We start from the raw sequence: 27500 nt of genomic DNA, 5'->3' as shown, positions 1-27500 counted from the left end.
TGAAAATGCATTCTCATCAGACAAGGAAAAAAAGATCAGGGTTTATAACACCGTAGGCTTGGGGTGAGGTGAGAATCTGTGAATATCCGTCATGACGCAGCTGGGGGAGTTCTCAAACACCGTTTAATTTCAGCTTTGGATGGGAGCTGAACCTCACACATCTCCAGCCTGAGCGCCGCCGTACCACCCTCATGCATATGCAAATGGGCTTTGGCATAATGATTGATCACAAGAGAGGAGCATGTTTTTCAGCCCCCTCTCTCAATGGCTTCATCACATCTGCTAAAGGACAGAAAGGCAGTCAAACCAAGCATGCCTTGTGTGTTGCATGATCAAACACAGTGAGTGACCACACGCACCACAAACAGAAGGCTAATGTCTGGAGACATGAGGAATGAAGGGAGGTGACCTTGTTCAAGGTGAAAGGCTGGCATTTTGTTGTTCAGTGGGTGGTGATAGCAGAAAGCAAAAAAAACATTGGAGAGTTGAATAGAAATTCGATGTAAGACATCCCAAGGTCATCTTGTTTTTTCTTTATACATCCAAATGTATAGAGAAAGCTAGAGCCTACAAAAGCTGAAAGTGGTGTAGCATGGAATAACGTGTTTGTTTGAACAGTAGCTGCATGGCCTGTTAGTCATTGCAGTTGCAGTTGAAATGGATATCTACAGTCAATGTTGTGTGTTGTTGTGAGGGTTAACGTCTTCCCAGAATGATAAGCTGACATTCTGAGATTTTGCCGAAATAATAAGCAATATACATGGACCACTGTAAGGGAAACGTGTTTTGTGGAAGAAAAATAAGTCAAGTTTGCCTTTGACTCTGGAGCAATAAGTGTGTGTGTATGCGTGTGTGCATGTGTGCACGTGTGTGTGTGTGTCTGCATGCGTGTGTGTGTATGTGTGTGTGTACAATCTCCAGGACAAAAATCTACATATGCCCCCACTGCAATAGAGACTGTGGATCAAGGATTGGCCTCAACTGCCATCTGAGGACCCACAAATGACCAGACCCAGCGTCAGGAGGACAATCATATTTGTGTACGAGTGATCGCCGATGATGGTGTGCGTGTGTGTGTGTGTGTGTGGGGGGGGGGGGGGGGGGGGGGGGATTGTGCATTTGTGCGCGTGCACACGAGCACGTTTGCGTGCGTCCATGCTTGCGTGTGCATACACGTCTATATTGTTGTGATTGTGATTGTGAACAGAAACGTTTGTGGCTGTCCATTTCAGTTCAGCCTATTTATCACCCATTGGCTCTTCACATTACATAATAAAGAAGAGTGTTGGCCTTTTTTATAAATAAAACATGTGCATAAAATACATTCACTAACAGGTCTGAAGTGGAGCAGCATGAGAGAGGAGAGAGAGAGAGAGAGAGAGAGAGAGAGAGAGAGAGAGAGAGAGAGAGAGAGAGAGAGATAGAGAGAGAGAGAGAGAGAGAGAGAGAGAGAGAGAGAGAGAGAGAGAGAGAGAGAGAGAGAGAAATGCAATCAATTATTCATGTTTAAAATGCAGCAGGAGTAGAGGGTGGGGACTGGAGAGAGGAGGAGCAGAGGGTAGAGGAGAAGAGAGGAAGGAAGAGGGTCGAGGAGAAGAGAGGAGAGGAGAGGAAGAGAAGAACAGAAGAGGAGAGGAGAGGAAGGAGGAGGGAAGAGGAAAGAGGAAAGAAGAGGGTGGAGGAGAATGAAGGAAGATAAGATAGTAGAGGAGTGGAGAGGAAGAGAAGAGGGTAGAGGGGAGGAAGATAAGAGAGGAGAAAAAATAAGAGGGTAGAGGAGAAGAGAAGAGGAGAGAGGAGAGGAGATGAAGGGAAGATAGTGAAAGAGGTAAAATAGCTCATTGTGTTCACTTTCCCCTTTGTAGAAATCTATTACCATAGCACAAAACGTACCAAATATTGAGATTCTGAGAGACCATTTGAATTTAACAGATCTAATGGATGTGTGTGTCCAGAGAAGCTGGAAATAACATTGTCTGTGTGCCTCAGTAAAAGAGCTTTGGTAATCTTTTGGTAAAACAAACTAATTTGTCTGGCAGAATAATGAACTGATGTACTGGAAAGGGCATAATGTTGAACTTAAGCCATCTCTATTTTGCAACGTATTTCTCGTGTGAGTTATTCTCACTCATATTATGGTTCACCAGGGACCGGACTGTTTCCTAGTATAGGCTTCAAATCCCATATCCCTAATACTGCTAATAAACATAAGTTTTACATTGAATATCTAATGGCTACAATAATTGAATCCTGACACATAAGAGCAATTGACATTTGAAATGTGAGGGTTGATTGTAACTATTTTGATGACCACTTGAGGTCAATGAAGCCAACGATTTTCAGTTTACTGCACCTGGTAAAGTACTTCTTGAGGTATTGACATGTGTCCTGACTGCACCTAGACAAACTGAAACCTCCCACCCAGCTCCATTCCCCAAGTGGCCTCTTGTAGTATAGGCTAGTTTACCTATATCAGGTACAAAAAAGAATGTAAAATATGGTTAGATCCTGGAGAAATTAAGACCCCTACCCCACCCAAAACGACCCCAAACAACACACACACACACACACACACACACACACACACACACACACACACACACACACACACACACACACACACACACACACACACACACACACACACACACACACACACACACACACACACACACACACACACCTCCCTTCTTTTTGACCAGGGGCACTTAACTCTGTCCCTAGCAGAATAATTTTAAAATGGGTCAAACACAGTGATACAGCACCTGAGTTGTAAAATGAGGTCATTTGCCCCCAAAAAAGTGGAGTGGAGTTGAGTGTAGCGTTCCTTTATGAAATGGGAAGATAACTGAATAAATCAATTTTGAACATCTCAGCTGACAACTTCACTGCTAAAAGTTTACACTGCGTAGCGTCAGCCAGAATAAGGTATCCATGGAGATATTCATGGAGGTCTAAGGAATAAATGGATCTACTCTGCCAGGTTCTGACAGGAAAGACAAGCACACAGCTCTTGAAAACCAGACTTGAAGGATTATGAGAAATGCTCAAAGAGTGGGTCGGGGGAACATGGGGGGACGTGAGAACTGGGCTGCTTAACTGTCAAAGGAAGAACTCTCTTCAGACAAGTCTTCAACCTCCTTGGAGTTGACAATCTTATGGGAAAAATAGCCAGTCAGAGCCTGCCCACTAAATTCACCCATACTTCCCATGACACTGCAAAAAAAGCTAGTCAATCTTGTCTCATTTCACTGATATTTCAAATTTTCCCAGAATGTCTAAGCCAAATTAATATTATTCTTTCACACAGAGAATAACTGGCCTTGGCTCTTTTTCTGCGAGGAACATGACAAAAAAGGGACTTTGTGCAAGAAGAGCACTAGTGATATTTTTTGGAATGGCACACTAAATGCCCGGTAACCCATAGAATGAAGATGTGTGGAGGAGGATGGAGAGGAGGAGTGAGGGGCACAGTCGGTACTAGGTTGTGCAACGGTCTTCCTGCTGTATTTTTAGACATACAGGAAATTTAACAGCCTGGCTCATGAATTATTGACGTTTTTAAAATAGTTTAAAAAAGGGCCCTCTTTGACGTTGACATCCTTGAGTTGCAGTATCTCTTTGCTCCTGTAGAGGGGTGCATATCCCCAATGTTTTAAATTCTACTTCAGATTCAGATAATCTCTCTAGCATGCGCCCTTAACCTTAAAATGTAGAGGCAGTGTTATAACCTCACTGTCACCAAAATGACAATGACCAAGTCTTAATCTCCTACTCTCAGCAACGTCAGCAATATTGGTACGATGTAGTTAAGTTATTTCAACAAATTGTGAATGGGTGCTCCCCAGCGATGTCATTTGCATGAACATGTCCACTATTTAAAGCGAAACATTGCTTATACCATGTTTCATTTGGCATTTTATGAATAAAAGAATTTCAGTTCAACAAAGACACTTTTGCACACCTCTGTAGTTGGGCAGGTGCGTAGGATGTTATCCCAGTGGAGTTGTCATTCAAGTGTAAAGAAATCCCGCACACTGTCCATTCCACTACCTGAAGGTCGGATGACCGAAACGTTGTATTAAAGTTTGTTGGTGGAATGGACAGTGTGCGGGATTTCTTTACACTTGAATGAATAAAAGAATAAAATGTGTTTACAAAATGCTATATGCAAAATTACAGAAGTCCACTCTAGAATCCACTCTAGAGTCCACTAAACAGTTGATGAGCTGCGCATTCCTGAAAACAAATGTTTAGGGGGGGGTTAAGACCAGGTGTGAACATGCCCATAAATGGCTTGAGACAAAATCCAAATTAGCCAAATTATAGAGACGACAACAAACATAAAAAAAATCGGTGAGGACCACTCTATTACATTGCAGACAACTCAGAAAAGGGGCTAAATAATAGAGGACATATCCTTTAAACATGACTTGTAGTTAGTAAGAAAATGAAGGCCACGGTATGTCTGGAAATAATGGGATTATACATGTGTGAGGTTTTAATGTAAGTCTTTTCCCCTTGTTTGGTCTTCGCAAAAAGCAAAATGAATTTATTGTTAGAAATGTTACTTGCTGGCCCTGCCATGCCCTACCAGTAGGCCCATAGCGCAGTGTTTCCCAACCAGGGGTACGTGTACCACTAGGGGTACGCGAGCACACTGTAGGGGGTACTTGGAATAATTTAATTTTAACAAATGCATGGAGCATAGTCACACTGCAATAGAAAAAGTGATGTAAAAAACGAGTTCATTTCATTTATTTAAACTCGAAGAATCATTGAGGGCCCAGCCCTCATTTACAATGATGTCGAGTAAAACAAACAATTGCACATATAAAATCATATATAAACAACGAACATACACAATACACCATAAATCATATAAGAGATAAGAATTAAGACAAACTATGAATTAAAACTTATGAGTTAAAACAAGTGCAAGTATGTGATAAAAAACTTCCCAGTGTAACTTTAAAATGTTCTAATGGCACAAAGGCTTGAAGACCCATCCTTAGTTGTAAGTTATTCCAAACTGAAGGTCCACAGACACTAAAAGCTGTTTTACCCAGTTCTGTGCGGGCATAAGGGACCTCCAGTAAAAAATTGCTGCTGCGGGTTTGGTATGGGTTGGAGTGCCAAACTAAAAGAGATGAAATATAAAATGGGAGTTTGCCAGTGAGGGCCTTATAAATAAAAATAAAATAATGCATGTCCCTTCTGTGAGAAAGTGGAGCCCACCCAACTTTATCATATAACAGGCAATGATGTGTACTATATGGATCCCCAGTAATAAAACGAAGAGCTGAATGATAGACAGTGTCAAGTGCCTTCAGATTAGAGAGTGGTGCATGTCTGTAAATAATATCACCATAGTCAAGGGAAGACAGAAAAGTAGCTTCAATTAACTTTTTTCTGCAGAAAACAGGAAAGTGATATTTATTTCTGTGCAGGAAAGATAGCTTTTGTCTGAGCGTAGTGACAAGACAGTCAGTATGTTTCTTGAATGTGAACTTGTCATCTAGCCAGATTCCCAGGTACTTATAATGTGATACTCTCTCAATAACAGACCCATCTAAAGTAGATAGAGAGTTAGGGGGTACTCGTGGCACAATGAAAAGGCTTAGGGGGGTACATGACACAAAAAAGGTTGTTAAACACTGCTATAGGGCACTGGGTTACTACTCTGGCGACCCGGGTTCGACTCTGGACAGGGTCATTTGCCGATCCTTCCCTGTCTCTCTCTCCGCTCATTTCCGGTCTCTCCTCCATTGTCCTGTCAAAATTAAAGGCAAAAAGCCCTAAAAAATATATTTACTTAAGGCACGGCATTATAAATGATATGTTACCAGAATGGCAATGACTAAGTCGTAATGTATTACTAAAGGCCACGTGCACTGTCATATTAGTGTAGCACTATAGTAGTTACCTTTCAATGTCCATTACAGCGTGCCACAGGAGGTACGGCGTGCATTAAGGGGCTACAAAAAGAAATGTCACTTGCTAACTTAATTGAAATAAATGGAGCTATGTTATACACAAATCATCTCACTGCCCCATCTCTCTGTCCCACCCATTTCCTGCCATTTCTTCACTGTCCCATCAAAACTTTTTTTTTTTTAAAGATGTGATTTCAGGACCACGGCCAGCACCTTCTGCACCACTCTACTGCCTAACCCACTTTCTTCACATCAAAGGCTGTTGTTGACAAGGTAGCAAGGTTCATACTGTATGCTAGCTGCATACCCCCTCCCCAGTAATAAGATTCAGTATTTATTTTGACCAAGGACACAACCATGATTATTTTTTGTCTAACCTTGCATATCTGATGCTTGACCTCGAGTATTTTTTTGTACTCAAGGCTTCACTTGACTTCAAGGCTGTCAGTAGTTCTTAATAACTCAGTAGTCAGTTGTACAGTACCTTGCATCTTGGTCATCCATTGTGCATCTGACATACATAATAAGCCCATGCATCATAATGAGTCGCATCACTATGTGGTAGTTGTACATCAGCTCTCTCTCTCTCTCTCTCTCTCTCTCTCTCTCTCTCTCTCTCTCTCTCTCTCTCTCTCTCTCTCTCTCAGCTGTATGTGTTTCTCTCATAGCTGTTAGTCTATTGCTCAGTATAATTAGCCCATATAAATTAACTCAGGATATTTGGTAATTTAGCTAATAGAACAATCCTGTTCCATAATTTCCATATGAAATTAAACCCATGGGTGACCATTTTTGCCTTTATTTCGATAGGACAGTATGGGAGGCGATAGGAAGTGAGTGGGAGAGAGAGATAGGGGGAGGATTGGCAAATGACCCGGGCCGGAATCGAACCCGGATTGCCGGCGTAGTAAACCAGTGTCCTACCGTTAGGCCACGACAGGGCCTCTGTCTCTTATTTTTCACTCTGACAAAGGCAGCTGGCGGAGCTGAGAATATCTCTTCATGTTCAGACATATCTATTTGCTTTGCTGTGGTGTCAGGGTTCCTTTTGGATTACTTTTGAGCCATATTTAGTGGGTATTTTGTCATAACGGTGATGGCCCTGAGAGAGATGTAGACTGTGCTAAAATTATTTGCTGAATCACTGCTACTACCACTCTCACTTGCAAGGTTATTCGTTGTCACCTGAGACCGTTTTAGTCATCACAGCTGCCTCTCATTATAATTCAGACAGCTGACCATGAAGGCAGCATAAAGACATCATGCTTCATTCACCACTCATTCCAAAATTCCAGCCATTTTTTACATTTCAAAATTGATTCACAAAAACATTAAGGGTCTGATTTAAAGTAGTCAATTAACTATCACAGTGCCAATCGGTGGCAAAATGACTAATAGAGTAAAAAAATGTTAATTCAACACTAAAAGCATAGATTGAACATTGTCTAGATTGCATTTGTTCCCAGACTACTCTCCAAGCCTGAATGAACACTGCCATTTTACTGTGTATTCATCACTGCCGCTTGCTTCAGACAATAGCAATCAACCATGCTGGAATGAATGTGCTCTTTCCACAGTGAACATAGCTGCAGTGCTGGAGTCAGTGACAGTGATATGTTGAGTAATAAATAGCCTTGTGCCGATGGCAATTCATCTCAACCAAGGAATGGCTCTGAAGTTTGATCAAATGCAGGCAACAAATCAAATGCATTGATTCAGAAAGGAACCTCGCCATCAGAAAAAAAAGTCTGCAATCAATACAGGATTTTTTTCTCACAATGAAATCTAGAACGAATGTTATTGTGTGCGATTGGGAGCAATATGTTTCTACTGCATCAGTTTTAAAATAGAAAGACTAGTAACATAATAGTGACTATTCAGAAACTACTAAAAATGAAGAATAAGACCTCTTTCCATTACCAAACCCTACTGACAGAATATGTTTTTTGGTCTGGCGGGTTGGTCTATCTCCCATCAAAGGATTATCGTAGGTGGGGCATGAATCTGGCCTGGCTCTGTTCTCTTATTACGCAGGAGCTTTGAATAGAGTCATTGGGATGGGTTTACCATGCTACCTTTGCCTATGGCTTGAGCCCAGACTATACATTTTATGTTACAGTCAGGCTTACCAAGCTAAAGCAAAGCTGGGATGAGAGCCCTGTCAATGATGTCACCATTACGGGCCCTGCCGTGACTCTGGCAGTAGGGTACTGGACTGCTAGGCTGGCGACCTGGATTCGATTCCGTCCTGGGTCCTGTGCAGACCCTTCCCCACATAAGCCTATCTCTCTCCCATTAATTTCCTGTCACTCCTTTGCTGTCCTGTTGTAAAACTGAAGTCATAAAGACCAATTTATTAAAAAAAGATGTCACCATTGTGCATAAATGTAGATGTTCCTTCTTGGAGCAGCCATGGTCTAATGCACCTCATTATAAGCCTCCCCACACCCCCCTTGACCCATAAGCCTGCCAACGCCCCCCTTAGTATTGACAAATAAAATAGACTAATGCCCCACAATGGGAACTAAGCCCAACTCACCTGTATCCTTCTCAACACCCCACTAGGGCTTCCCAACGTCCCCTTGGGGGGCTGTAGCGCCCCCGTTGAGAACCACTTGTCTAATGGGAATTGGATCAGAGGGTTGCAGGATTGAATCCTGGTAGTATGAAACGTCTTAGTGGAGTTCTCGTCTAATCCATGGCTGATGTGCCTTTGAGCAAGACACGTAAGTCCTGTTGCTCCAGGTACTGTAACCAATACCCTGTATCAAGTCATCTAAGTGTAATGTAATGTAATAAAATGCAATGCAATGCAATGGCTTAAAACCACATTTAGCTGCTTGACTAAACTCTTATGTAGAAAGCCAATCCACTTTAACAGCATAACCTATAGTTCAATATTCCCTAACATAGTATTTGGAAGCACAATGTTGCTCGTCACTCCTTAAATTAAATGCATTTATCCCTCGTGACATGGCTGGATTCGATGAAGGAAATTGGATTTTGTAGGACCCTTGAGAGAAAATTGCTTTATGGCTGCATAAATCCACCAAGTCTACCAAGACTACGCTGCTCCACTACCATAGCAGATAGATGCTTTACGACAGGGTTTGCATTTTTGATTAATCAAAGACGAGCGAATTTCCTCTTCTCGGTGTATCGCATTAGAGACGAAATACTGTTTTCAGTGTGCTCTTGACAAGAGGCCGGAGAGCTATGTTTCAGAACCATGGTCAGCACCTCCGGCTTGGCTGCAAGTGGCTGTCGCTAGCGCCTCTCATTGAAAAAAAAGAGCCACTTCAAACGCCCTTCTCTCTCTCTCTCTCTCTCTCTCTCTCTCTCTCTCTCTCTCTCTCTCTCTCTCTCTCTCTCTGCTGTGTGCTCGCCTCCACCTCCTCCCGCTTCTCCTCGCGGTGACTGGCGAACGGAGACACAGCGCGTACACGTAAGCAGCGGCAGCACTGAGCAAGAGCAACGCTAGGAGATTGCAGTGCCCGCGTCCGCATCTTCATGGGCAACGGACGTTATTGAGCATTTGCTGGGATAGAGCAGATACTGAGGGTCGCACCGAGCAAATAATAACATCGGAACCGCGGTCAAGACTAAGGAGATTTTAGGAACGGTCGAATTTGTTTTCTCTATTTTATATCCTAAGCTCAGTAATAGCCTATTGTTATCATTCCATCGTTTCAGTCCCTCGCAAGGTTACCGCAGTTGTAGGACAAAATGTTGGACCCGTCATCCAGTGAGGAGGAATCAGATGGGATAGTGGAGGAGGAAAGCAAAGAGGTGATGGCACCTCAGGCCGGATCCCGAGTATCCCCGAGCAGGACAAGCGAAAGCTCCAGTAGTCTCCAGCCAGGTAGCCGTGGCAGCAGCGCTCGGCCGTCCAGTCCAAGTCCGTCGGCGGTCAGTGAGCATGAGAAAGAGGAGGTGGAGAAATTGCAGAGGGAAGAAGAGGAGAGAAAGAAGAAGCTGCAACTCTATGTCTTCGTGATGCGATGCATTGCCTATCCATTCAACGCCAAACAGCCAACCGACATGGCGAGGCGACAGCAGAAGGTAGGGATGGGGATGAGGGTAGTTCGACAGTCCAGGGAAGTAATTTGAGCCTAACCTTGAAATGTTATCGGTCGATGAAAAAACCCACACGAATCCCAAAGTAGCAATCAGTGCAAATCATGGACAGGACCTAATTGCATCCCATGCAATCATTCTGTTACGTATAGAAATGACCTACGCTTAGTGCAGAGGGGGGCATAAGGCCCTAATGGTGTCTGAAGATGTAGAGACTACGGTGGGACTGTTGGGAGGGGAGGGAGAATTTCGGTTACCTTTACTGATGTCGTAAGAGGGGAATCAAATCGAAGGAAAACTGTAATCACTGTGAGGATTCGGGAGGAGACCCGTTGACGTATAGTGTCCTGGACCGTTTTAGTGGGACCAAAATAAAGCCATGTCATTGCTACAGCGAGCTACATCCTCGGTAGTCATGTGATGAGCCTACACGGGCTAAGAGGCTCTGCGTTCTTGCCGTAGCGGGATGCGTTTGTGTTTGCGCCATCTCTCTTGCCTGAATGAGTTACTTCCCAAGGTGACTCTTGCTGGGGGCACACTGTAGCTGCGTATGGGATGTGTTTAGAGCCTTGTAGAGGCACATCCCCCTCACATCGCCAATGCTTTTACTCGTTCTGATGCTTGTCGTGCTCGTTTCCATTTAGATGTTTTCCCGTGCTAGTTTCCATTTAGATGTTTTCCCTGCATATGTGTTTTTTCGTCGTTGTTTGAGGAAATCCTCCTAATGGGTTGTAGTGCAATCGCAAAGAAAGATGCCACCAGGCTACACTTCTCATAGGCACATATTGACACCTGACCACGTCCTTTTCTTCTATTGATTAATGACTCTCCATACACAAACTTGGGCCTATTTGGAATAATCAAATGAGGTCTCATCATACTACACTTTCATCTACCATTTCTTAGCCGTCTTGCTTTTAAAAAAATGTTTTAAAGTAAAGTGAATGTATTACAACAGCCTTGTCATCATAGAATATGCGCTGTTCAGTGGCAGTCTTAGAGGGTTTCCATACTCAAAAACACTTTAGCCTTTTATTCCCACCACGGCTGACAGTTTATTTTCATCTATTTTTTTTCTTTCATTTTTTTCATCATCTATTAGCCTAGTTGTGCACTCACACTGGGTAGACCTACGTCGGTTAGGCCTACACAAAATACTAACACGCTCATGAAATAGACACTAATGACAGACCTAACATAGGTTCACTATTCACATTGATTATAATGCCAATCAAGTGACTTGCACTTTTTGTATGAAGAGCTAACTAAAACACAACACTCACTGTCACAGAGAAAACATCTATTTGATGGTTCCATTTTGTTTTTGTTGTGTTGTTGTTTTTTGCGGTGTAGGCCTACGATCTCTCTGTGCAGTGCCATGCACTCTAGTTCACATGCTGGTCAATGTCAAGCGTTAAAGTATTTTCACACGCATGCAGACAATTATTTTAGCCCTCTCTGTGATGGAATCATATTAGCGAGTCGTTTCTTTTACTTGACCTACGAAAATACCATCGACCAGCAATCATTTCCTGGTGCTGCAAAACATCAATACTATCCCTAATGGAACTCTGTCTTCTATTCGGCTCCTATTTGCTCCTCCTTTTCCATAGAGGGTTGTCTGTCACCACTAGCCAGTACCCACAATTCCATTGGTTGAAACAGCATTAACATTGCAAAGGAGCATTGCAGTGTATGCCTACTGTCACAGTTTGTACTCCACGTCCTGTGGTGTTCCATCTAACCCAATGTCGATTGTATTATGAATACTGGTAGGCCTATGTGTTAACCCCCACACTACATGGGCATAGTAATACCAGGCTATCATTGTCAGTGTTCTAGGGGGCTTAGTATGTCTTCTTGTGCCATCTTGAGTGCTTGTTTCATCCTAAAATTCCAGTCCGATGGCCATGTTAGGTAATATTGCAATACAGTACACCACCATCATAGTACTTTGCTAATGAAATGCACGGTTGTTGTTGGTTAATCCATTGCGTACACTCAAGGTTCTCTGCGGAGCAGTTGTATGGGGTTTTGTTGAGCAGACATGATCAGAGAGCCATATGGTTTCAAGTGCTATAATCAATAAGGCATTGTGGCCCTTCTCTCCAGGAGACGGTCAATACTTCGCCATTGCAAGCAGTCACTTCTGAGCCACCAAGTGCAGATGCAGTATCCATGTGCAACCGCATGCTTGCTTTACATGCTTTTGTTTGTTTGTTTGCCTGTTTGCTTGTTGTGTGCTGTTGCTTGTGTCAGCCTGAGATTAAAAGAGTAGCGTCCTACCCTCTTAATTTGGTGCTGTGCGTGTGTGGCCCTCTTTAGTGAGATCTTCACAATAGGCTTTCTACCCCAGATTGGATCAATGCCATGTCCGTTCTGCTCGTTTCCATTTCCAACGCAACATGGACAGTTGCTTTAGAATATAGGAGGTGACTGTTGCAAGTGGCGAACACCATTATATAAAAGAACGCCTCACAGGAAAGGCAGGGAAATTCAGCCCATGCAATATACTGTAGGTGTATTATACTGCAGTCATGGGCTGACATGAACATTATGCGCGTGTAACTCCCCCATACTGTAAAGCAGTCAATTCATGTGCACCTGAATGGGATGCCACCTCTTCATGGTGAAACAAAGGTAAACCAGAAACCTGTATTTTTTATTCAGTATGATGCTTTTCAAAATAGCTAGCTTTTGCTTCTCACAATTACCAGGGCTCAGTTGTTTCTGCGTTTGTGACACCTATTAGGGCTGCACAATTAATCGAAAAATAATCAAAATCGTGATAACAGTGAAATCGAACTCATGATTTTAATCATGATTTAATCGTGGCAATAGTGACCCACTTTTGAGATCGTCCTTGAAGCCAGAACATACTGACAGGCTGGTGTTTTTCATTTTATTTTGCTCATCCCGTATATAATTAATTCTTGGTCATATCTTGGTTCTTTGTTATAATTTTCAAAAAAAATCTGGTAAAAATCAATAATCGTGATTTAAAATCGTGATTACGATTTTGACCAAAATAATCGTGATTATGATTTTTTCCATAATCGTGCAGCCCTAACACCTATTGTCATTGCATTGCATACGTGACATTGTATCCAGTGATAGGACGCAGAGATTCTAAGAGTTTGATAATCTTATTCAGTCTCTCTGATTGAAAGGGTGGCCCATTTCTCTGCACCATCTTCTTCAAGGTAGATGTGTCTCGTGAAGTAGTGCATGACTGAAGGAAAAATATAACCTGGCAGCCTAAATGTCTTTGTGTTTATGTTCATGATGCAGTAGGCTTATGCTAGCTTCTGTCTCATATCTTTGACAGTCTTTTAGGTGGACTTGGCGTGGTGAGGACAGCACGGAGCTGCAGTGGTGCATTGGTTGTTGTGTTTTGGTAAACAAGTTAATTGCCCTGACTGGCAGTGGTGTTGTTCTATTGTGCACAAAGGTGAATTGAAAAAAGACTGTTCAGGACACATTTCTAATTGTGCAAATCTCGGCTCGTCTGCAGACTGTGGTTTTGGGGTGCCATGGTCAGCTCACTAAGGAGATCACAAAGGATTTCTTTGCATATGCTGTGTTGTTATGAGTTTATTTCAATGGTATTGTTCATTGAAAAGGTCTCAGACAAAATATAATACATTCTAACCATGTTATGTGATAGCTGTAGGCCCAATACCATGTATAGTACACTGTGTATACGTACACTGTATACTGTATCCCAGTGCTGATTCAATGCGCTCTTGGTGTTGAATTAACACCGAACAATCTACTGTGTACGTTCATGTGTCCTTGCATCTCTTCAGAGTGATCTGGTGATTTATTGCTAATGCTATGCCATACCTCTGGCCAGCCTTGTCACTTTGATGGTGTACTAATTTTACAGCCCATGTCATCGTGATAATAGTGCTATGTCTCCTTTCTATTTATAAGTCTGAAAAATATCCGTGCAACATACATGTGGATCGTCAGAGAGTAATTCACATTTGACAGCCTCATTTCAACACATGCCCCTGAACTTAATGTGTGTGTGCTGCATTGTGGGTACAGCACAGTGGCACAGTATGGCTGATTGAGGCGGATGCTATTTGAACTGCAGTGTGTGCTATGCTATATGCTGGTGTTTTGATTTGTTCTGAAAGGCTGTGATAAGATGGTTATCTGCACGCAAAGTAGAGGCTGGGGAGTCAAACTATAGAGGTCCTGAGACCTTCTGTACATTAGGTCGCGTGCAAATATGCAAAATATTCCAAAAAGCAAACCAATTCCTGACAGATTAGCCGCTGCTAGTGGATTGGCTATTTCGTTTACTGCGTAAAACTTTCCTACACATTTCTGGGAGGCTGGAAGTATCACTGTGTCAGACAGACTTTCTGTGTTGAGGGGTCATACAGCACCTCAGTGATGTGCGGTGGTGTGGTTTGACCAAAAACCAGGACAATGGAACAATTACAGGTTATCACTTTCCATTGTTCCCTTTGAAAAATCAATTATCTCAGTTTTTCTACCTGTGGAAAAGGTTTCTCTCTCTGCTTTGTGTGCTTTTTGCTTTTAGATTCTACTTTCACTCTGTAGATTTGAGTATTATGTCTTTGGCAATCTAAGAGCCTGGTATCTCAAGAATTGAGACAGCAGCCGTATGTATTTTGGCCGCAGGCTAATGCCCCTGAATTTTTCATGGAGAGTAAAATGCCCAAACTGGATTTAAGGATTTGATTGAGAGTGCCAGGGTGAGTTGCGAACCCAATCAGTTGGACTGTTGCTTCATGCTACCCACAATGGGCTGTGATGAGGTAACACTCTGAACCTCCCATCACTACCCCACCACCTCTCTCTGCCTCTCTCTGCCTCGCTCTGTCTCTCTCTCTCTCTCTCTCTCTCTCTCTCTCTCTCTCTCTCTCTCACACACACACACACACACACACACACACACACACACACACACACACACACACACACACACACACACCTCCGCCCCCCATTACTTCTAAACCATGTTCTGCCAGCCAGCCCCACCTCTATCACACACACACACACACACACACACACACACACACACACACACACACACACACACACACACACACACACACACACACACACACACACACACACACACACACACACACACACACACCACTATGTCCCCCATGGCTGCTGCCCCACCTGCCCCACCTGCTGGAGTGCCAGGCTACCTGGCAGGAAACGCTTGGTCCTGGACCAGGGGACTGATCTGCTCCTTCTCCTCTGAAATGAGATGGTAATTACCCAGCCAATCTACTTTGGCTGCTATTATGTTCCGACTGCGTGGCAAAGGTCATCCATCAGGCCTAGACAAACTAACTCCTTGGAGAGTAGAATAGTTTTTATTTATTTATTTATTTTAAAATAATCTCTTCTGTATATCTAGCTACTGTGTCTTCCCGCTACTCTCTATTTATGGCTCTGTCTGTGTTTGTACTACCCAGGCAGTACAGTTGAATGGAAAAGACACTCAACACAGACTGGGAATCACATTTGAAGGGGTATGCCACCATTTTGGGGCTTAATACAGTTAAAATCGTTGGCCAGGGTTTATAAAGGTGGTAAAGTGTCTTATTTTTCCATGTAAGCCATTGTCTTGCTTTAAGACAAGTTAAAAGAGGGACCATGTCGCTAAGCTAGTGAAAGTCAATGGATCCGTGTAGCATGCTACATGCTACAGTGATGCATTGACTTTCACTAGCTTAGCTACATGCTTAATACTACTGTATTAAGCCCCAAAATAGTGGCATACCCCTTTAAGAAGTGTGACTTAATTCAAAAAGCTTCCTTTAACTATAAAAGCCACACACTTTCAATTATAGTATCAGGTTTCTGGATATGCCATGTTTACCCAGCCATCATGTCTATCTTACGCCCACAGAAAAAAAGATGGGCCCAGTGCACCTGGTGTGTTTTGTTAAAACTGTTCCTACCTGCACCCCATGTTTAAGCGCAACGTATTTAAAATGACACGATTTCAAATTAAAAGACATTACCTATCTCTGTGAAATCGTATGAAGTATTGGACACTGCCTTGTGCCATCTGTAGACGTAAGTAAGCCCAAAATCCAACTCCAGTCTCTTCATCAACGGTTAATCAAACACTTAGAAAGACAGATAATATGATTAGACTCTCCACAGCAGTGAGCATCAATACTTCAATCACATTTAGTCTGCTGTGTTTTCTCCATCTTGTGTGATCATTTGAGTCTGTTTACGCATGCCTTTGCATATCACTTACACAGCACAGCCGTCTGCTCATAGAAATGGACAGTTCGAGAGAGAGGGAAATTAGCTTGTTTGTACTGAAACATACAGTAGCCGTGGATCCTACTGGGTTTACAAGAGAGTAGGCTACACATTTAAATTCAGGACGGATGGCGTGGCTGCATTCTATCAGCATTCTCACCAAGCCCTGAACAGTTAGACACCTACTGCAAATTACAATTTGATGTAACCTTCAAAGGAACTTTTGTTACAATAAGAAAAGATAGAATATTGTCCATAGAATTCAATGTAAACATGGGGGGCGCTGTGGCGCAGCGCGCTAAGCCCCCCACATTTGGGCTTGCATGCCCACGGGGACCCCGGTTCGAGTCCGGCCGGGGTCATTTCCCGATCCCACCCCGTCTCTCTGTCCCACTCGCTTCCTGTCACCATCTCAGACTATCCTATCAAATAAAGGCATAAAAGCCCCTAAAAAAATATATATATATACTGTATATAAAGAATTCAATGTAAACATGTCTGACATTGATGTTGATTGTATGTTCTGTATGCCGTAAATATTTTCATTTCTGCCGTTACCTCCTGAGACCATCCCGTTGTCGGTGTCAGCTTGATGCAGAGATTGCCCTGCACAGAAGATTAAGTTGATCCATTTGCCTAGATAATACACTAAGGCTGGGCGGTATACCGTTAAATAAACGTGATAAATGTTTCACCTACACAAGGTTCACTTTTTGATGAGAGAAGGTTTTTCTTTTAAGTTTTTATTCCAAAAAAGTGATTAAAATAGAAACAGAAAAATACAATTTCAGGATTTTATCTCATTTTTAAATTTAATTTTAGCCTTTTCTTCAGAAACATTGAGATGTGGGGAAAATTACCGCTTATGAAAAAGAAATCGTGCAGAGAACCGTGATATTAATTTTCCTCAAGAAAACCGTGATACGCATTTTTTCTAGAACCGCCCAGCCCTATAATACACTATTCACCATAGAGTTAAACTATAGTCAAACCATGGTGAACCATAATCACAAACTATGCTAGAGAAAAACATCATGGATCTACAATCCAGTTAATGCCAGGTCTTTGGCAATAATACTTAGACCTTGGCTGTGACAGATAAAATCACATCAATCATCACCACAATACAATATGTTTTCCATTCTATTCATATGATATAAAGGGAATTTTGAGATTGATATTTTTAGTTTGTCTTCAAAAGACCATACTTGTTAGAAATACTAAAAAATAGGTTACCTTCAAAACCAATTACAGTTAAGCTGTCCGTTTCTTGTGAGCCATGCACATTTCTATCTATTTTCAGACCTAGCCAGGCAAAGATGGCTTGCATCAGACACAGCATGTTTATCCTGTCAGCCAGGTCTGTGTGGTCTGATCCAGACAGCTTTGTGCTTTGCTCAGGCTATTGCTGCTATTATGTGCCACAAAGGTAGCCTACATCTTTCCATGGCATCTCGGAACAGGGTGGATGAAAAAAATGTTGAGAATTGCACGAATGCACCTTTTTTATTTTATAATTATTTTTTTATTGTACTTCACGGTATGAGATCGATTTAGTGGGCTTCTCATGCCAGCAAGAGGCAACTAAGTAATTTAATTCCATGCAACCACCCACCATTGACTTGCAGGTGTGGTGCGCACCATTCACACATTGGCAGCCAGGCACACATTTTCAAACTGTGCAGACAGCTTACCAATCAATGGGAAAACAATAACGAAGCAAGGTAGCTGTTTTCTACATGTTGCCTGGCTATGAAAGGTTTCGAGGCAACTGGCTCTGTAGTCAGCAGCATATGGAGAGAGATCAGTATCATTATTAAGAAATGAATGTCACACCACTCACCAATATATTTCGTGATCCACAAACAAATGTAATAACATTCGCAAATATAATTCATACATTTCATGATCCACAAACAAATGTAACAACATTCACAAATATAATTCATGATGCACAAATGAATGTAACCCCATTCACAAATGCCAGCGCAGTTCTATTAATTTGCAAACCGGTCTACATATATTCACAAGCCCTATACATATTTGTGACTTCCATTGTATTTGTGTGTGGATTTTTGAGACTGTCCTGACGGTATTTGACACACAAATGTGCTCAGCCAATCACATCAGCCGGCGTTCGAGCGTAAGGTTGAAGACATTGCGCTTCTATTACGCAGAGAAGGCTACTAGTGCTAAGCCACCATAGATCTGTATAAATAACTGGAAGTAGAGCCATTACTGAAGTGCTGCCTGACGTAAACTCGGAAGCGTATGAAGTTACTGACTTTCACATCATCTTTGTACAAATATGTCTGGATCTGGACTAACGTGTGCCGTAATCGGATGTCACAATAACAGCAGAAAGCTAAAAATGTGGAAAAAGAGCGTATGTGCGCTTCATAGTCCACAGTTTAAAGAGGATTGTCCTTGTTGTGTGCCCTACGGTGTACACCGCTTCCCCGGCCGTGCTGAGGATGAAGACATTCGCAAGATGTGGATTAAAAACGTACACCGAAAGGACTTTGCACCCAAACAAGTATTCAAGGGTATGTATTCTTATTTCTAGGTGGTTAGTGTAGTTAAGTATTGTAAGCCAGTGTCTATGTAACATAAACTGGTGGCAACAATTATTTAGCTTGGCTAGCTAATTCTAGTTACTATTATTTAGCATTCTTTCATTAATACTTAAGTTTCCCCAGGAGTGGGAAGAGCACCATGAGCCCCATGGTTATCTGTGCTGTGTGTCATGGTACATTTGTGTGCTTATTTTCGATTATTTGTGTATGTGTGCCCTTTGAAATGAAAATGTGACCCTGGCAACTTAGCTAATTATTTTGTTATGCTAGCGGAGTTTTGGCAAGGCTAGCCAGGTTACACTGACTTTAATAAGAAGTCAGGCTAGGTTTTGGTAGCACCATGAGCCCCATGGTTATCTGTGCTGTGTGCCATGGTACATTTCTGTGTTTATTTACGATTATTTGTGTATGTGTGCCCTTTGAAATGGAAATGTGACCCTGGCAATTTAGCTAATTCTTTTGTTATGCTAGCGGAGTTTTGGCAAAGCTAGCCAGGTTGTGTGACTGACTTTAATAAGAAGTCAGGCTAGGTTTTGGTAGCTTTTGTTTTGTCCATAACCTAGCCCAATTTTATTTTCATCTCATAAATCGACCAGCATGTTTGTATTTGTAATAATGTTTGCCATTCTATTGGAAATAAAGTGGTGGGGACAAGCTAGGTTCATCTCAAAAGTGGTAGGCCTATGGACATGTCCCCAACACCCAGACTGAAAATTACACCCAGACTGAAAATAACCCTTCCTCAACAAAAGATAATTTTCGCTATCCAACCTCAGTGTACATGTCTTGCTTTGTCCTGTATTTTGTCTAATGTCTGTGAGAATGACTGTGAATGAATTTCATGTGTAACAGCCAATTATATATTTTTTTTATCTATTCCCACCCTCCTTAGGTGTTTGCGGAGTACACTTCCCTGACGGCAGACCAACGCAGGAACACCCATATCCCATAATATGGGATATGAATATAGTGTAAGTTTACATGTATATAACAAATAACTTAAGTGCTTTTTTCTTAATTACCTTAACCATATGTTGTTAAAGTACTTTTGGAGCGATTTGCCTCCAGACGTTAGACTCTCCCATCTGCCACTACTTTTTAATCTAGGCTAAAATAAAAATAAAAAATAAAAATAAAAAAAACACACACACACATTTTCTTAACTTAGTTCTTGACTCTTAGTTGTTATGCTTTCTCTCCTTAAGGCACTGCTTTTATGTACCTACATTGCCTTTCAACACTTGTGTCTTATATTCCATGCAAGAGTCTACATCTGCTAATTGTAATATAATACAATGTGAAGTGAGATTTAAAGTGTTCTGTAGGACAGTGGCGTTGTAATTAACTGTTTTTAAAAGCTGTTGGTGTTTTTTGTTCCTTCTTATATTTATTCTCAGAAAGCACCATCATGTGGAAGACCACCCCCAAAGAGATGTCTCCAGCCCCCAACAGAGAGACTTGGATTAATGTTGAGAGGATTATTGTTCAATACGGTGTAGAAACACTTGGTTCAGTTATATGTATATATCTATCATCTTTCAAGAAATCCTTCCCCTCAGCTGTGACCATACTGAACAAGAGATGAACTGTCCAGCTGCAGCATGCATGTATTGTGTGGTCTTGTCTTTTTTTTTTTTTTGGTCAAGCCTTGTCTAATGTCTGTGAGAATCACTGAAGCCACGCCAAAGACAATTTTCTTTTTCATGGGTGTAACAGACAATTAAGTTTTATCTAATCTAATCATATCAATGAGAATCAGTGCACCTGACAAAGGTATGACATACCGTATACTGTAGGCTTAAATGCTTAAGAAAAATGAATTAACCTGGCGGTTTTGAATTGTTTATTTACACAGTTATTAAAATGCATACAGATAGTGAATTTAATATAGTTCAATACTGTGTGCTTACTTGATGGTGTTTTTTATATGTGCTGAACTGAAAAACAACCTAGCTACTTGTGCTCAATATCCAACTGCAGCATTGTAGTTGCAGGTGGGGGGTGGTGGTTGTTCAAATTTGACACACACCTTACATTGGTCCACTTTACAAATGGCCCCATACACTAAATGACTCTTGCTGGTGTGTTTTTTACTTGGCAACTTGTTATTAATCACTAATGTTCTTAATGTCATTTCAATGCAGCTCTTTGTGAGAAATCTGGGCAGCCATGGCCTAGTGCAGGGATGTCAAACTCAGGCCCGGGGGCAAAATCTGCCCCGCGGATTCATTTAATTTGGCCCGTGAGATTATTTCAAATTACAGTTGGCCCACATACACCATTAATATATAGCATAAGACCTGAACATAAAATGTAATGTGTCAAAAAAAATATGAGTGGGCTGGGCATAGGCCAGTAAAACAGCTCACACTACTGCAACAGAGTATCTGCAGGCACATTTGAACTACGATGGGAATCTGTTTGTGAAATTTAATTATGAGATTAAGTGTGTTTGCACAATTTAAGGCCGTTGTAAATATTGAGTTTGGCCCGCGACTTTGTTCCAGATTTGTATTTTGGCCCTCTGTGAGTTTGAGTTTGACACCCCTGGCCTAGTGGTTAGAGAGTTGGTCTTTCAATCTAGGGGTTGCTGGTTCGAATCCCCCACGACCTCTCCCTACACCTCCATCCATGGCTGAAGTACCCTTGAGCAAGTCACCTAACCCCACATTACTCCAGGGACTGTAACCAATACCCTGAAAAATAATAGTTGTAAGTCGCTTTGAACAAATGAAAGCGTCAGCTAAGTGAAATGTAATGTAATGTAAAATCTTGCTGCAGTGTGTTGTGGAATAGACACAGGAGCTGACCTGTGGTGTCCAGTCTTAACAGAGAGCTGGTGCCACTGTCACACATTCAATTTAATTAATCATTATCCCCCTTATATTGATTGGGAAATGTTATACTGCCTTTTTTTCATTACCTCCTGACTATACCAGACATCATTTTTATCATTACCTCTGCCACATAATACGTGATTGAGTTTTGCAGTCTGTTTGTTCATCGCTGGGTGCACAGCTTGCCACTAAGGGGCGCCAAATCCTTACTTATTGCTGGAGACGCTACCACAAGGAGAGGACGGGAGGTGATGTCTTCTAAAAGGGCTGTGGTTAAGTAGCCTAAAGCAATCAGCTGGTGCAACCCACTGTCTTAACACTGCCTCAAAATATCAGTTCTTGCAAGGCACGATTTACATGGTGAAATTAATGACATGTTGAGGCCAACAAGGCTTTATTTTATCAGTTAGAGGGACACTGTGCAGGAAATGGTCAAAAAGGGTACTGCAACTATGCTGCTCATTGTAACTGGGTTGCCTATTGCCAAATTTGATCTTTTCATGATAGTTTACTAAATAATAAACTCAGATTTTCTGTTATGGCCCAAGTACAGTCCTTTTTGCAGCTAAAAATGGCTATTTCTGGAAATTCAAAATGGCGGACAATGATGGAGGAGTACTGTATGTATGAAAAGTGCAATTTTTCCAGTCATAATGAATACTTAGAATTTGATGGTGGTGGTAAGTATTCATGAAAAAGGTAACATTAGTGAATGAGTAGCATGAATTCTGGAAATAAACAACTATAAATCTTGCAGTGTCCCTTTAATGACAGAGGTTTTAAAAAAATAAAATAAAAAACACACACACACACACACACACCTTGCTTTCTGATCAGGCCTAGCCTAGAGAGAGAGAGTTTCCCTATTGCCAAGGCGGCCACCTTGACCTGAAAAGATAAAGATTCCCTGTTGTTAACGTAGGCCTAATTTCTAAAGATAGATATAGATACATATGCATGCCTGGTTTTAAATTAACAACCGGTCAAATGCTGGTGATAATTCAGGTTCTTAATTCATTCGGCAGTTATATTTTCTTTGTTTTGTTTTTACTTTGTTACAGTTTTTTTGCCTAGGCTACTGCTTAAACACTAAAGGCTGATGACCAAAGTAGCATATTGTTTCAGTTTGTTGGTACTATAAACACATGCTGCTTTAACCTTAATCAAAAGTCTAGCATTACACTTTCATACCAGCTTTGCAAAGCACTTGTTCCTTTACGCAACACACACACTCCGGCTGTCTGCACACCATTTTATACACAAGACACTTTGTTCAAAAGTAAATTCTCAGAGTGTCATTGTGAAAACACGTCCTGTTAAAAAAAACAAAACGCAACTGGATGTATGACGAGATTAGACACAGACAATAAAACACATGCACTGTTTTCAACCATTTGATGATCTGGCTATTAGGCCCATGTCCCCCGGCACTTTTGAGTTTCAGCAACTTCTGAATGTGTGCTCTGAGTATGGGGTTGAGTTTGATGTAGGGCCTACAGTACAATGCAAAAGAAAGTGTTATGTTCAGGATCTTAAGTCTTTCCAACGTTTTACCTGTCAGGGCAATCACTGTGTGTCAAGCAGTACAAAATATCTTGGGCATAGTATCGCTGACAAGTTGGAAGATGATGCTGACATGTAGGCCTACAGACAGGGGACAAGTGTAGTGTATGCCAAACATGTTTGTAAGATTTCAAGAAGGTTACACAGGCCTGCACAAATAGTCAAAATGTCATCAACATGTTTTAATCAACCTGGAATTACATTACTCAAAATTTTGAAGCATTTTAACCTTCTTATTGCACGTTCAACATGAATTCGGACATTGGCGAGACGGCGGGGTTTCCTGTGACTTCATGTTCTGATAGTTGTGTACATCCACGTGTAAATGCTGGAATAGCCAATGTCACTCCTGGAGGAAGAACATCTCCAATTGTGTATCCCCGGTCTGTCAAAATCTGATCACCAGAAATCCACAGTTTAAGATAAAAGTGTCACTAGCTCTGCCACCAAACAGTTTTTTGAGACACATACATCACAAAACCATTGGGGCTATGCAATAGAGGACTTTGTAGGTGTTGTGATGCTTATAGTTGCTGTATGTTTTTTGCTCTTTTCCCCAAGTTTCTTCGGTCTTTGGACAAATATTTCAGTGCAATCTATGATGCATGTTGCATTGGGATAGTGTTCAAGAACACTTGAGGGTCTTACTCTATTCAGAGTGTCTCGAGGGAGCCAAAAAATAAGATTTTCCCTTGTGAAATTGGCAAGTGTTTGCTCTCCACATTGCGGACATATCACAGGCTGTAGCCAAGCCGAAGCCTCATTAGGACCAGCACTTAGCTGTTCATGGACTGGTAATTTGAACGTCTTCGACTGTGGAAGAAAGCCAATGATGGTGTTCAAAAGTTGCCAAAAGCTGATGATGTCTAGTCCAGTGTAAAGTTTTGACACTTTATCATCCATGTCATGATCTGACAGTGATGGTGTAGGAACGGTTTGTGTGCTTGCATCTTTTGTTGACTTCATCGAACAACAATCATGATCACTACGCTCTGGCCACTGAGTGCCAACATCACATTGGTGTGGAGACAGACTATCCTCCAAGCTATGCCCTACTTCGGTGTCAGAATCTGTCACAGGAGGCTCATCACATGGTCTCTCTGTTGGGGGCTGGAGACATCTCCTCTTTGGGGTGGTCCTTCCACATGACACGGTGCTTTCTGAGAATAAATATAAGAAGGAACAAAAACACCAACAGCTTTTAAAAACAGTTAATTACAACGCCACTGTCCTACAGAACACTTTAAATCTCACTTCACATTGCTTTATATTACAATTAGCAGATGTAAACTCTTGCATGGAATAATAAGACACAATTGTTGAAAGGCAATTTAGGTACACAAAAGCAGTTGCTTAAGGAGAGAAAGCATAACAACTAAGAGTCAAGAACTAAGTTAAGAAAATGTGTGTGTGTGTTTTTTTATTATTATTATTTTTTTTTTTTTTTAGCCTAGATTAAAAAGTAGTGGCAGATGGGAGAGAGTCTAACGTCTGGAGGCAAATCGCTCCAAAAGTACTTTAACAACATATGGTTAAGGTATTAAGAAAAAAGCACTTAAGTTATTTTGTATATACATGTAAACTTACACTATATTCATATCCCATATTATGGGATATGGGTGTTCCTGCGTTGGTCTGCCGTCAGGGAAGTGTACTCCACACACCTAAGGTGGGAATAAGATGAGATAAAAAAAATATAATTGGCTGTTACACATGAAACAGAAAATTATCTTTGCCATGGCTGCAGTCATTCTCACAGACATTAGACAAAATACAGGACAAAGCAAGACATGTACACTGAGGTTGGATAGCGAAAAGTATCTTTTGTTGAGGAAGGGTTATTTTCAGTCTGGGTGTAATTTTCAGTCTGGGTGTTGGGGACATGTCCATAGGCCTACCACTTTTTGAGATGAACCTAGCTTGTCCCCACCACTTTATTTCCAATAGAATGGCAAACATTATTACAAATACAAACATGCTGGTCGATTTTATGAATGAAAATAAAATTGGCTAGGTTATGGACAAAACAAAAAGCTACCAAAACCTAGCCTGACTTTCTTATTAAAGTCAGTCACACAACCTGGCTAGCTTTGCCAAAACTCCGCTAGCATAACAAAAGAATTAGCTAAATTGCCAGGGTCACATTTCCATTTCAAAGGGCACACATACACAAATAATCGTAAATAAACACAGAAATGTACCATGGCACACAGCACAGATAACCATGGGGCTCATGGTGCTACCAAAACCTAGCCTGACTTCTTATTAAAGTCAGTGTAACCTGGCTATCCTTGCCAAAACTCCGCTAGCATAACAAATATTAGCTAAGTTGCCAGGTCACATTTTCATTTCAAAGGGCACACATACACAATAAACGAAAATAAGCACACAAATGTACCATGACACACAGCACAGATAACCATGGGGCTCATGGTGCTCTTCCCAGTCCTGGGGGGAAACTTAGGTATTAATGAAAGAATGCTAAATAATAGTAACTAGCGTTAGCTAGCCAAGCTAAATAATTGTTGCCACCAGTTTACATAGACACTGGCTTACAATACTTAACTACACTAACCACCTAGAAATAAAAATACATACCCTTGAATACTTGTTTGGGGGCAAAGTCCTTTCGGTGTACGTTTTTAATCCACATCTTGCGAATGTCTTCATCCTCAGCACGGCCGGGGGAAGCGGTGTACACCGTAGGGCACACAACATGGACAATCCTCTTTAAACTGTGGACTATGAAGCGCACATACGCTCTTTTTCCACATTTTTAGCTTTCTGCTGTTATTGTTACATCCGATTACGGCACACGTTAGTCCAGATCCAGACATATTTGTACAAAGATGATGTGAAAGTCAGTAACTTCATACGCTTCCGAGTTTACGTCAGGGAGCACTTCAGTAATGGCTCTACTTCCAGTTATGTATACAGATCTATGGTGGCTTCGCATTAGTAGCCTGCTCTGCGTAATAGAAGCGCAATGTCTTCAACCTTACGCTCGAACGCCGACTGATGTGATTGGCTGAGCACATTTGTGTGTCAAATACCGTCAGGACAGTCTCAAAAATCCACACACAAATACAATGGAAGTCACAAATATGTATAGGGCTTGCGAATATATGTAGACCGGTTTGCAAATTAATAGAACTGCGCTGGCATTTGTGAATGGGGTTACATTCATTTGTGCATCATGAATTATATTTGTGAATGTTGTTACATTTGTTTGTGGATCATGAAATGTATGAATTATATTTGCGAATGTTATTACATTTGTTTTTGGATCACGAAATATATTGGTGAGTGGTGTGACATTCATTTCTTAATAATGATACTGATCTCTCTCCATAGCAGCACTGCAAGCATATAGGGACTTCATATCACTTATGCAGTTTATATCACGTATGTAATACTTGAATACATTCATGAAAACAGAGGTAGGTAAATCTAGGATAGCTGGTTCCACTGCATAGACATGCTGAGTACATTGGCCATACACACAAACAAACTTTTGGTTCAAGGAGCATCTGCTTAATGTAATCCATGCCTAACTTTGTAGAATAGATTAGAATTGAATAGAATCGAATCAAATTGAATAGAATCAAATAGAATCGAATACTGTAGATTAGAATAAAGTAGAATAGAATATAAAAGAAAATATAGTAGAAAGCCTTTTATTGTCATTATACTCAGTGCAATGTGATTTTAAGCATCCTTACAAGGTGCACACTACAGTATTGAACTAATAGAGCTATCAACTCAGAACACAGTCGTTGATAGATGGACACAGTCCTAAAGGGCAAGTTAAGACATGTTCGTCTTTTGATACAGGTGTAGTATTCACAAATTTCTTGCTTGCAGCCAATAAGGACCGTAATAATGACCTACAGTAGCAGGCCCTTGACACGTCTCATAAGTAAGTCACATATAGAGTCCTTCACCATTTATTAGTGGCTCACATGCCCTATTCTAAAGTGTTGCCTGTGTTACGTGTATTACATTAACTTGATAAAGAAGGCAACACGTTAACTGTAAGTCTGCCCCCAATCCTCTTAATAAGCTGTGATAATGTTAGCGAGCTCGTTGAGTGTGCAGCTCATGGTTAATTAGACAGAGACATGTTGTATTATGAGGCTTTACAGGGGAAAGTTTGCTCATTTTCCCTTTCGTGGAAGAGGATGACTGTTCAATTAGTTACATGGCGAAAACACTGTTTTCCCCACAGAGCTCAT

General features: G+C 41.4%; 1 protein-coding gene across 1 annotated transcript in view; it reads left to right on the top strand.

The window, feature by feature from the left end:
• The first annotated feature begins 9662 nt into the window (after nucleotides 1-9662).
• cadpsb (Ca2+-dependent activator protein for secretion b) overlaps nucleotides 9663-27500 on the top strand; it is a 152538-nt gene continuing 134700 nt past the window's right edge. Inside the window, exon 1 of the mRNA XM_063215474.1 lies at nucleotides 9663-9998. Coding sequence (XP_063071544.1) covers nucleotides 9663-9998 — 336 coding nt within the window. The remainder of the gene's footprint in view (nucleotides 9999-27500) is intronic.

Source organism: Engraulis encrasicolus, chromosome 14 (assembly GCF_034702125.1).
Source record: "Engraulis encrasicolus isolate BLACKSEA-1 chromosome 14, IST_EnEncr_1.0, whole genome shotgun sequence".
Classification (NCBI taxonomy): Eukaryota; Metazoa; Chordata; class Actinopteri; order Clupeiformes; family Engraulidae; genus Engraulis; species Engraulis encrasicolus.
This window is presented reverse-complemented; position numbering and strand designations above follow the sequence as displayed.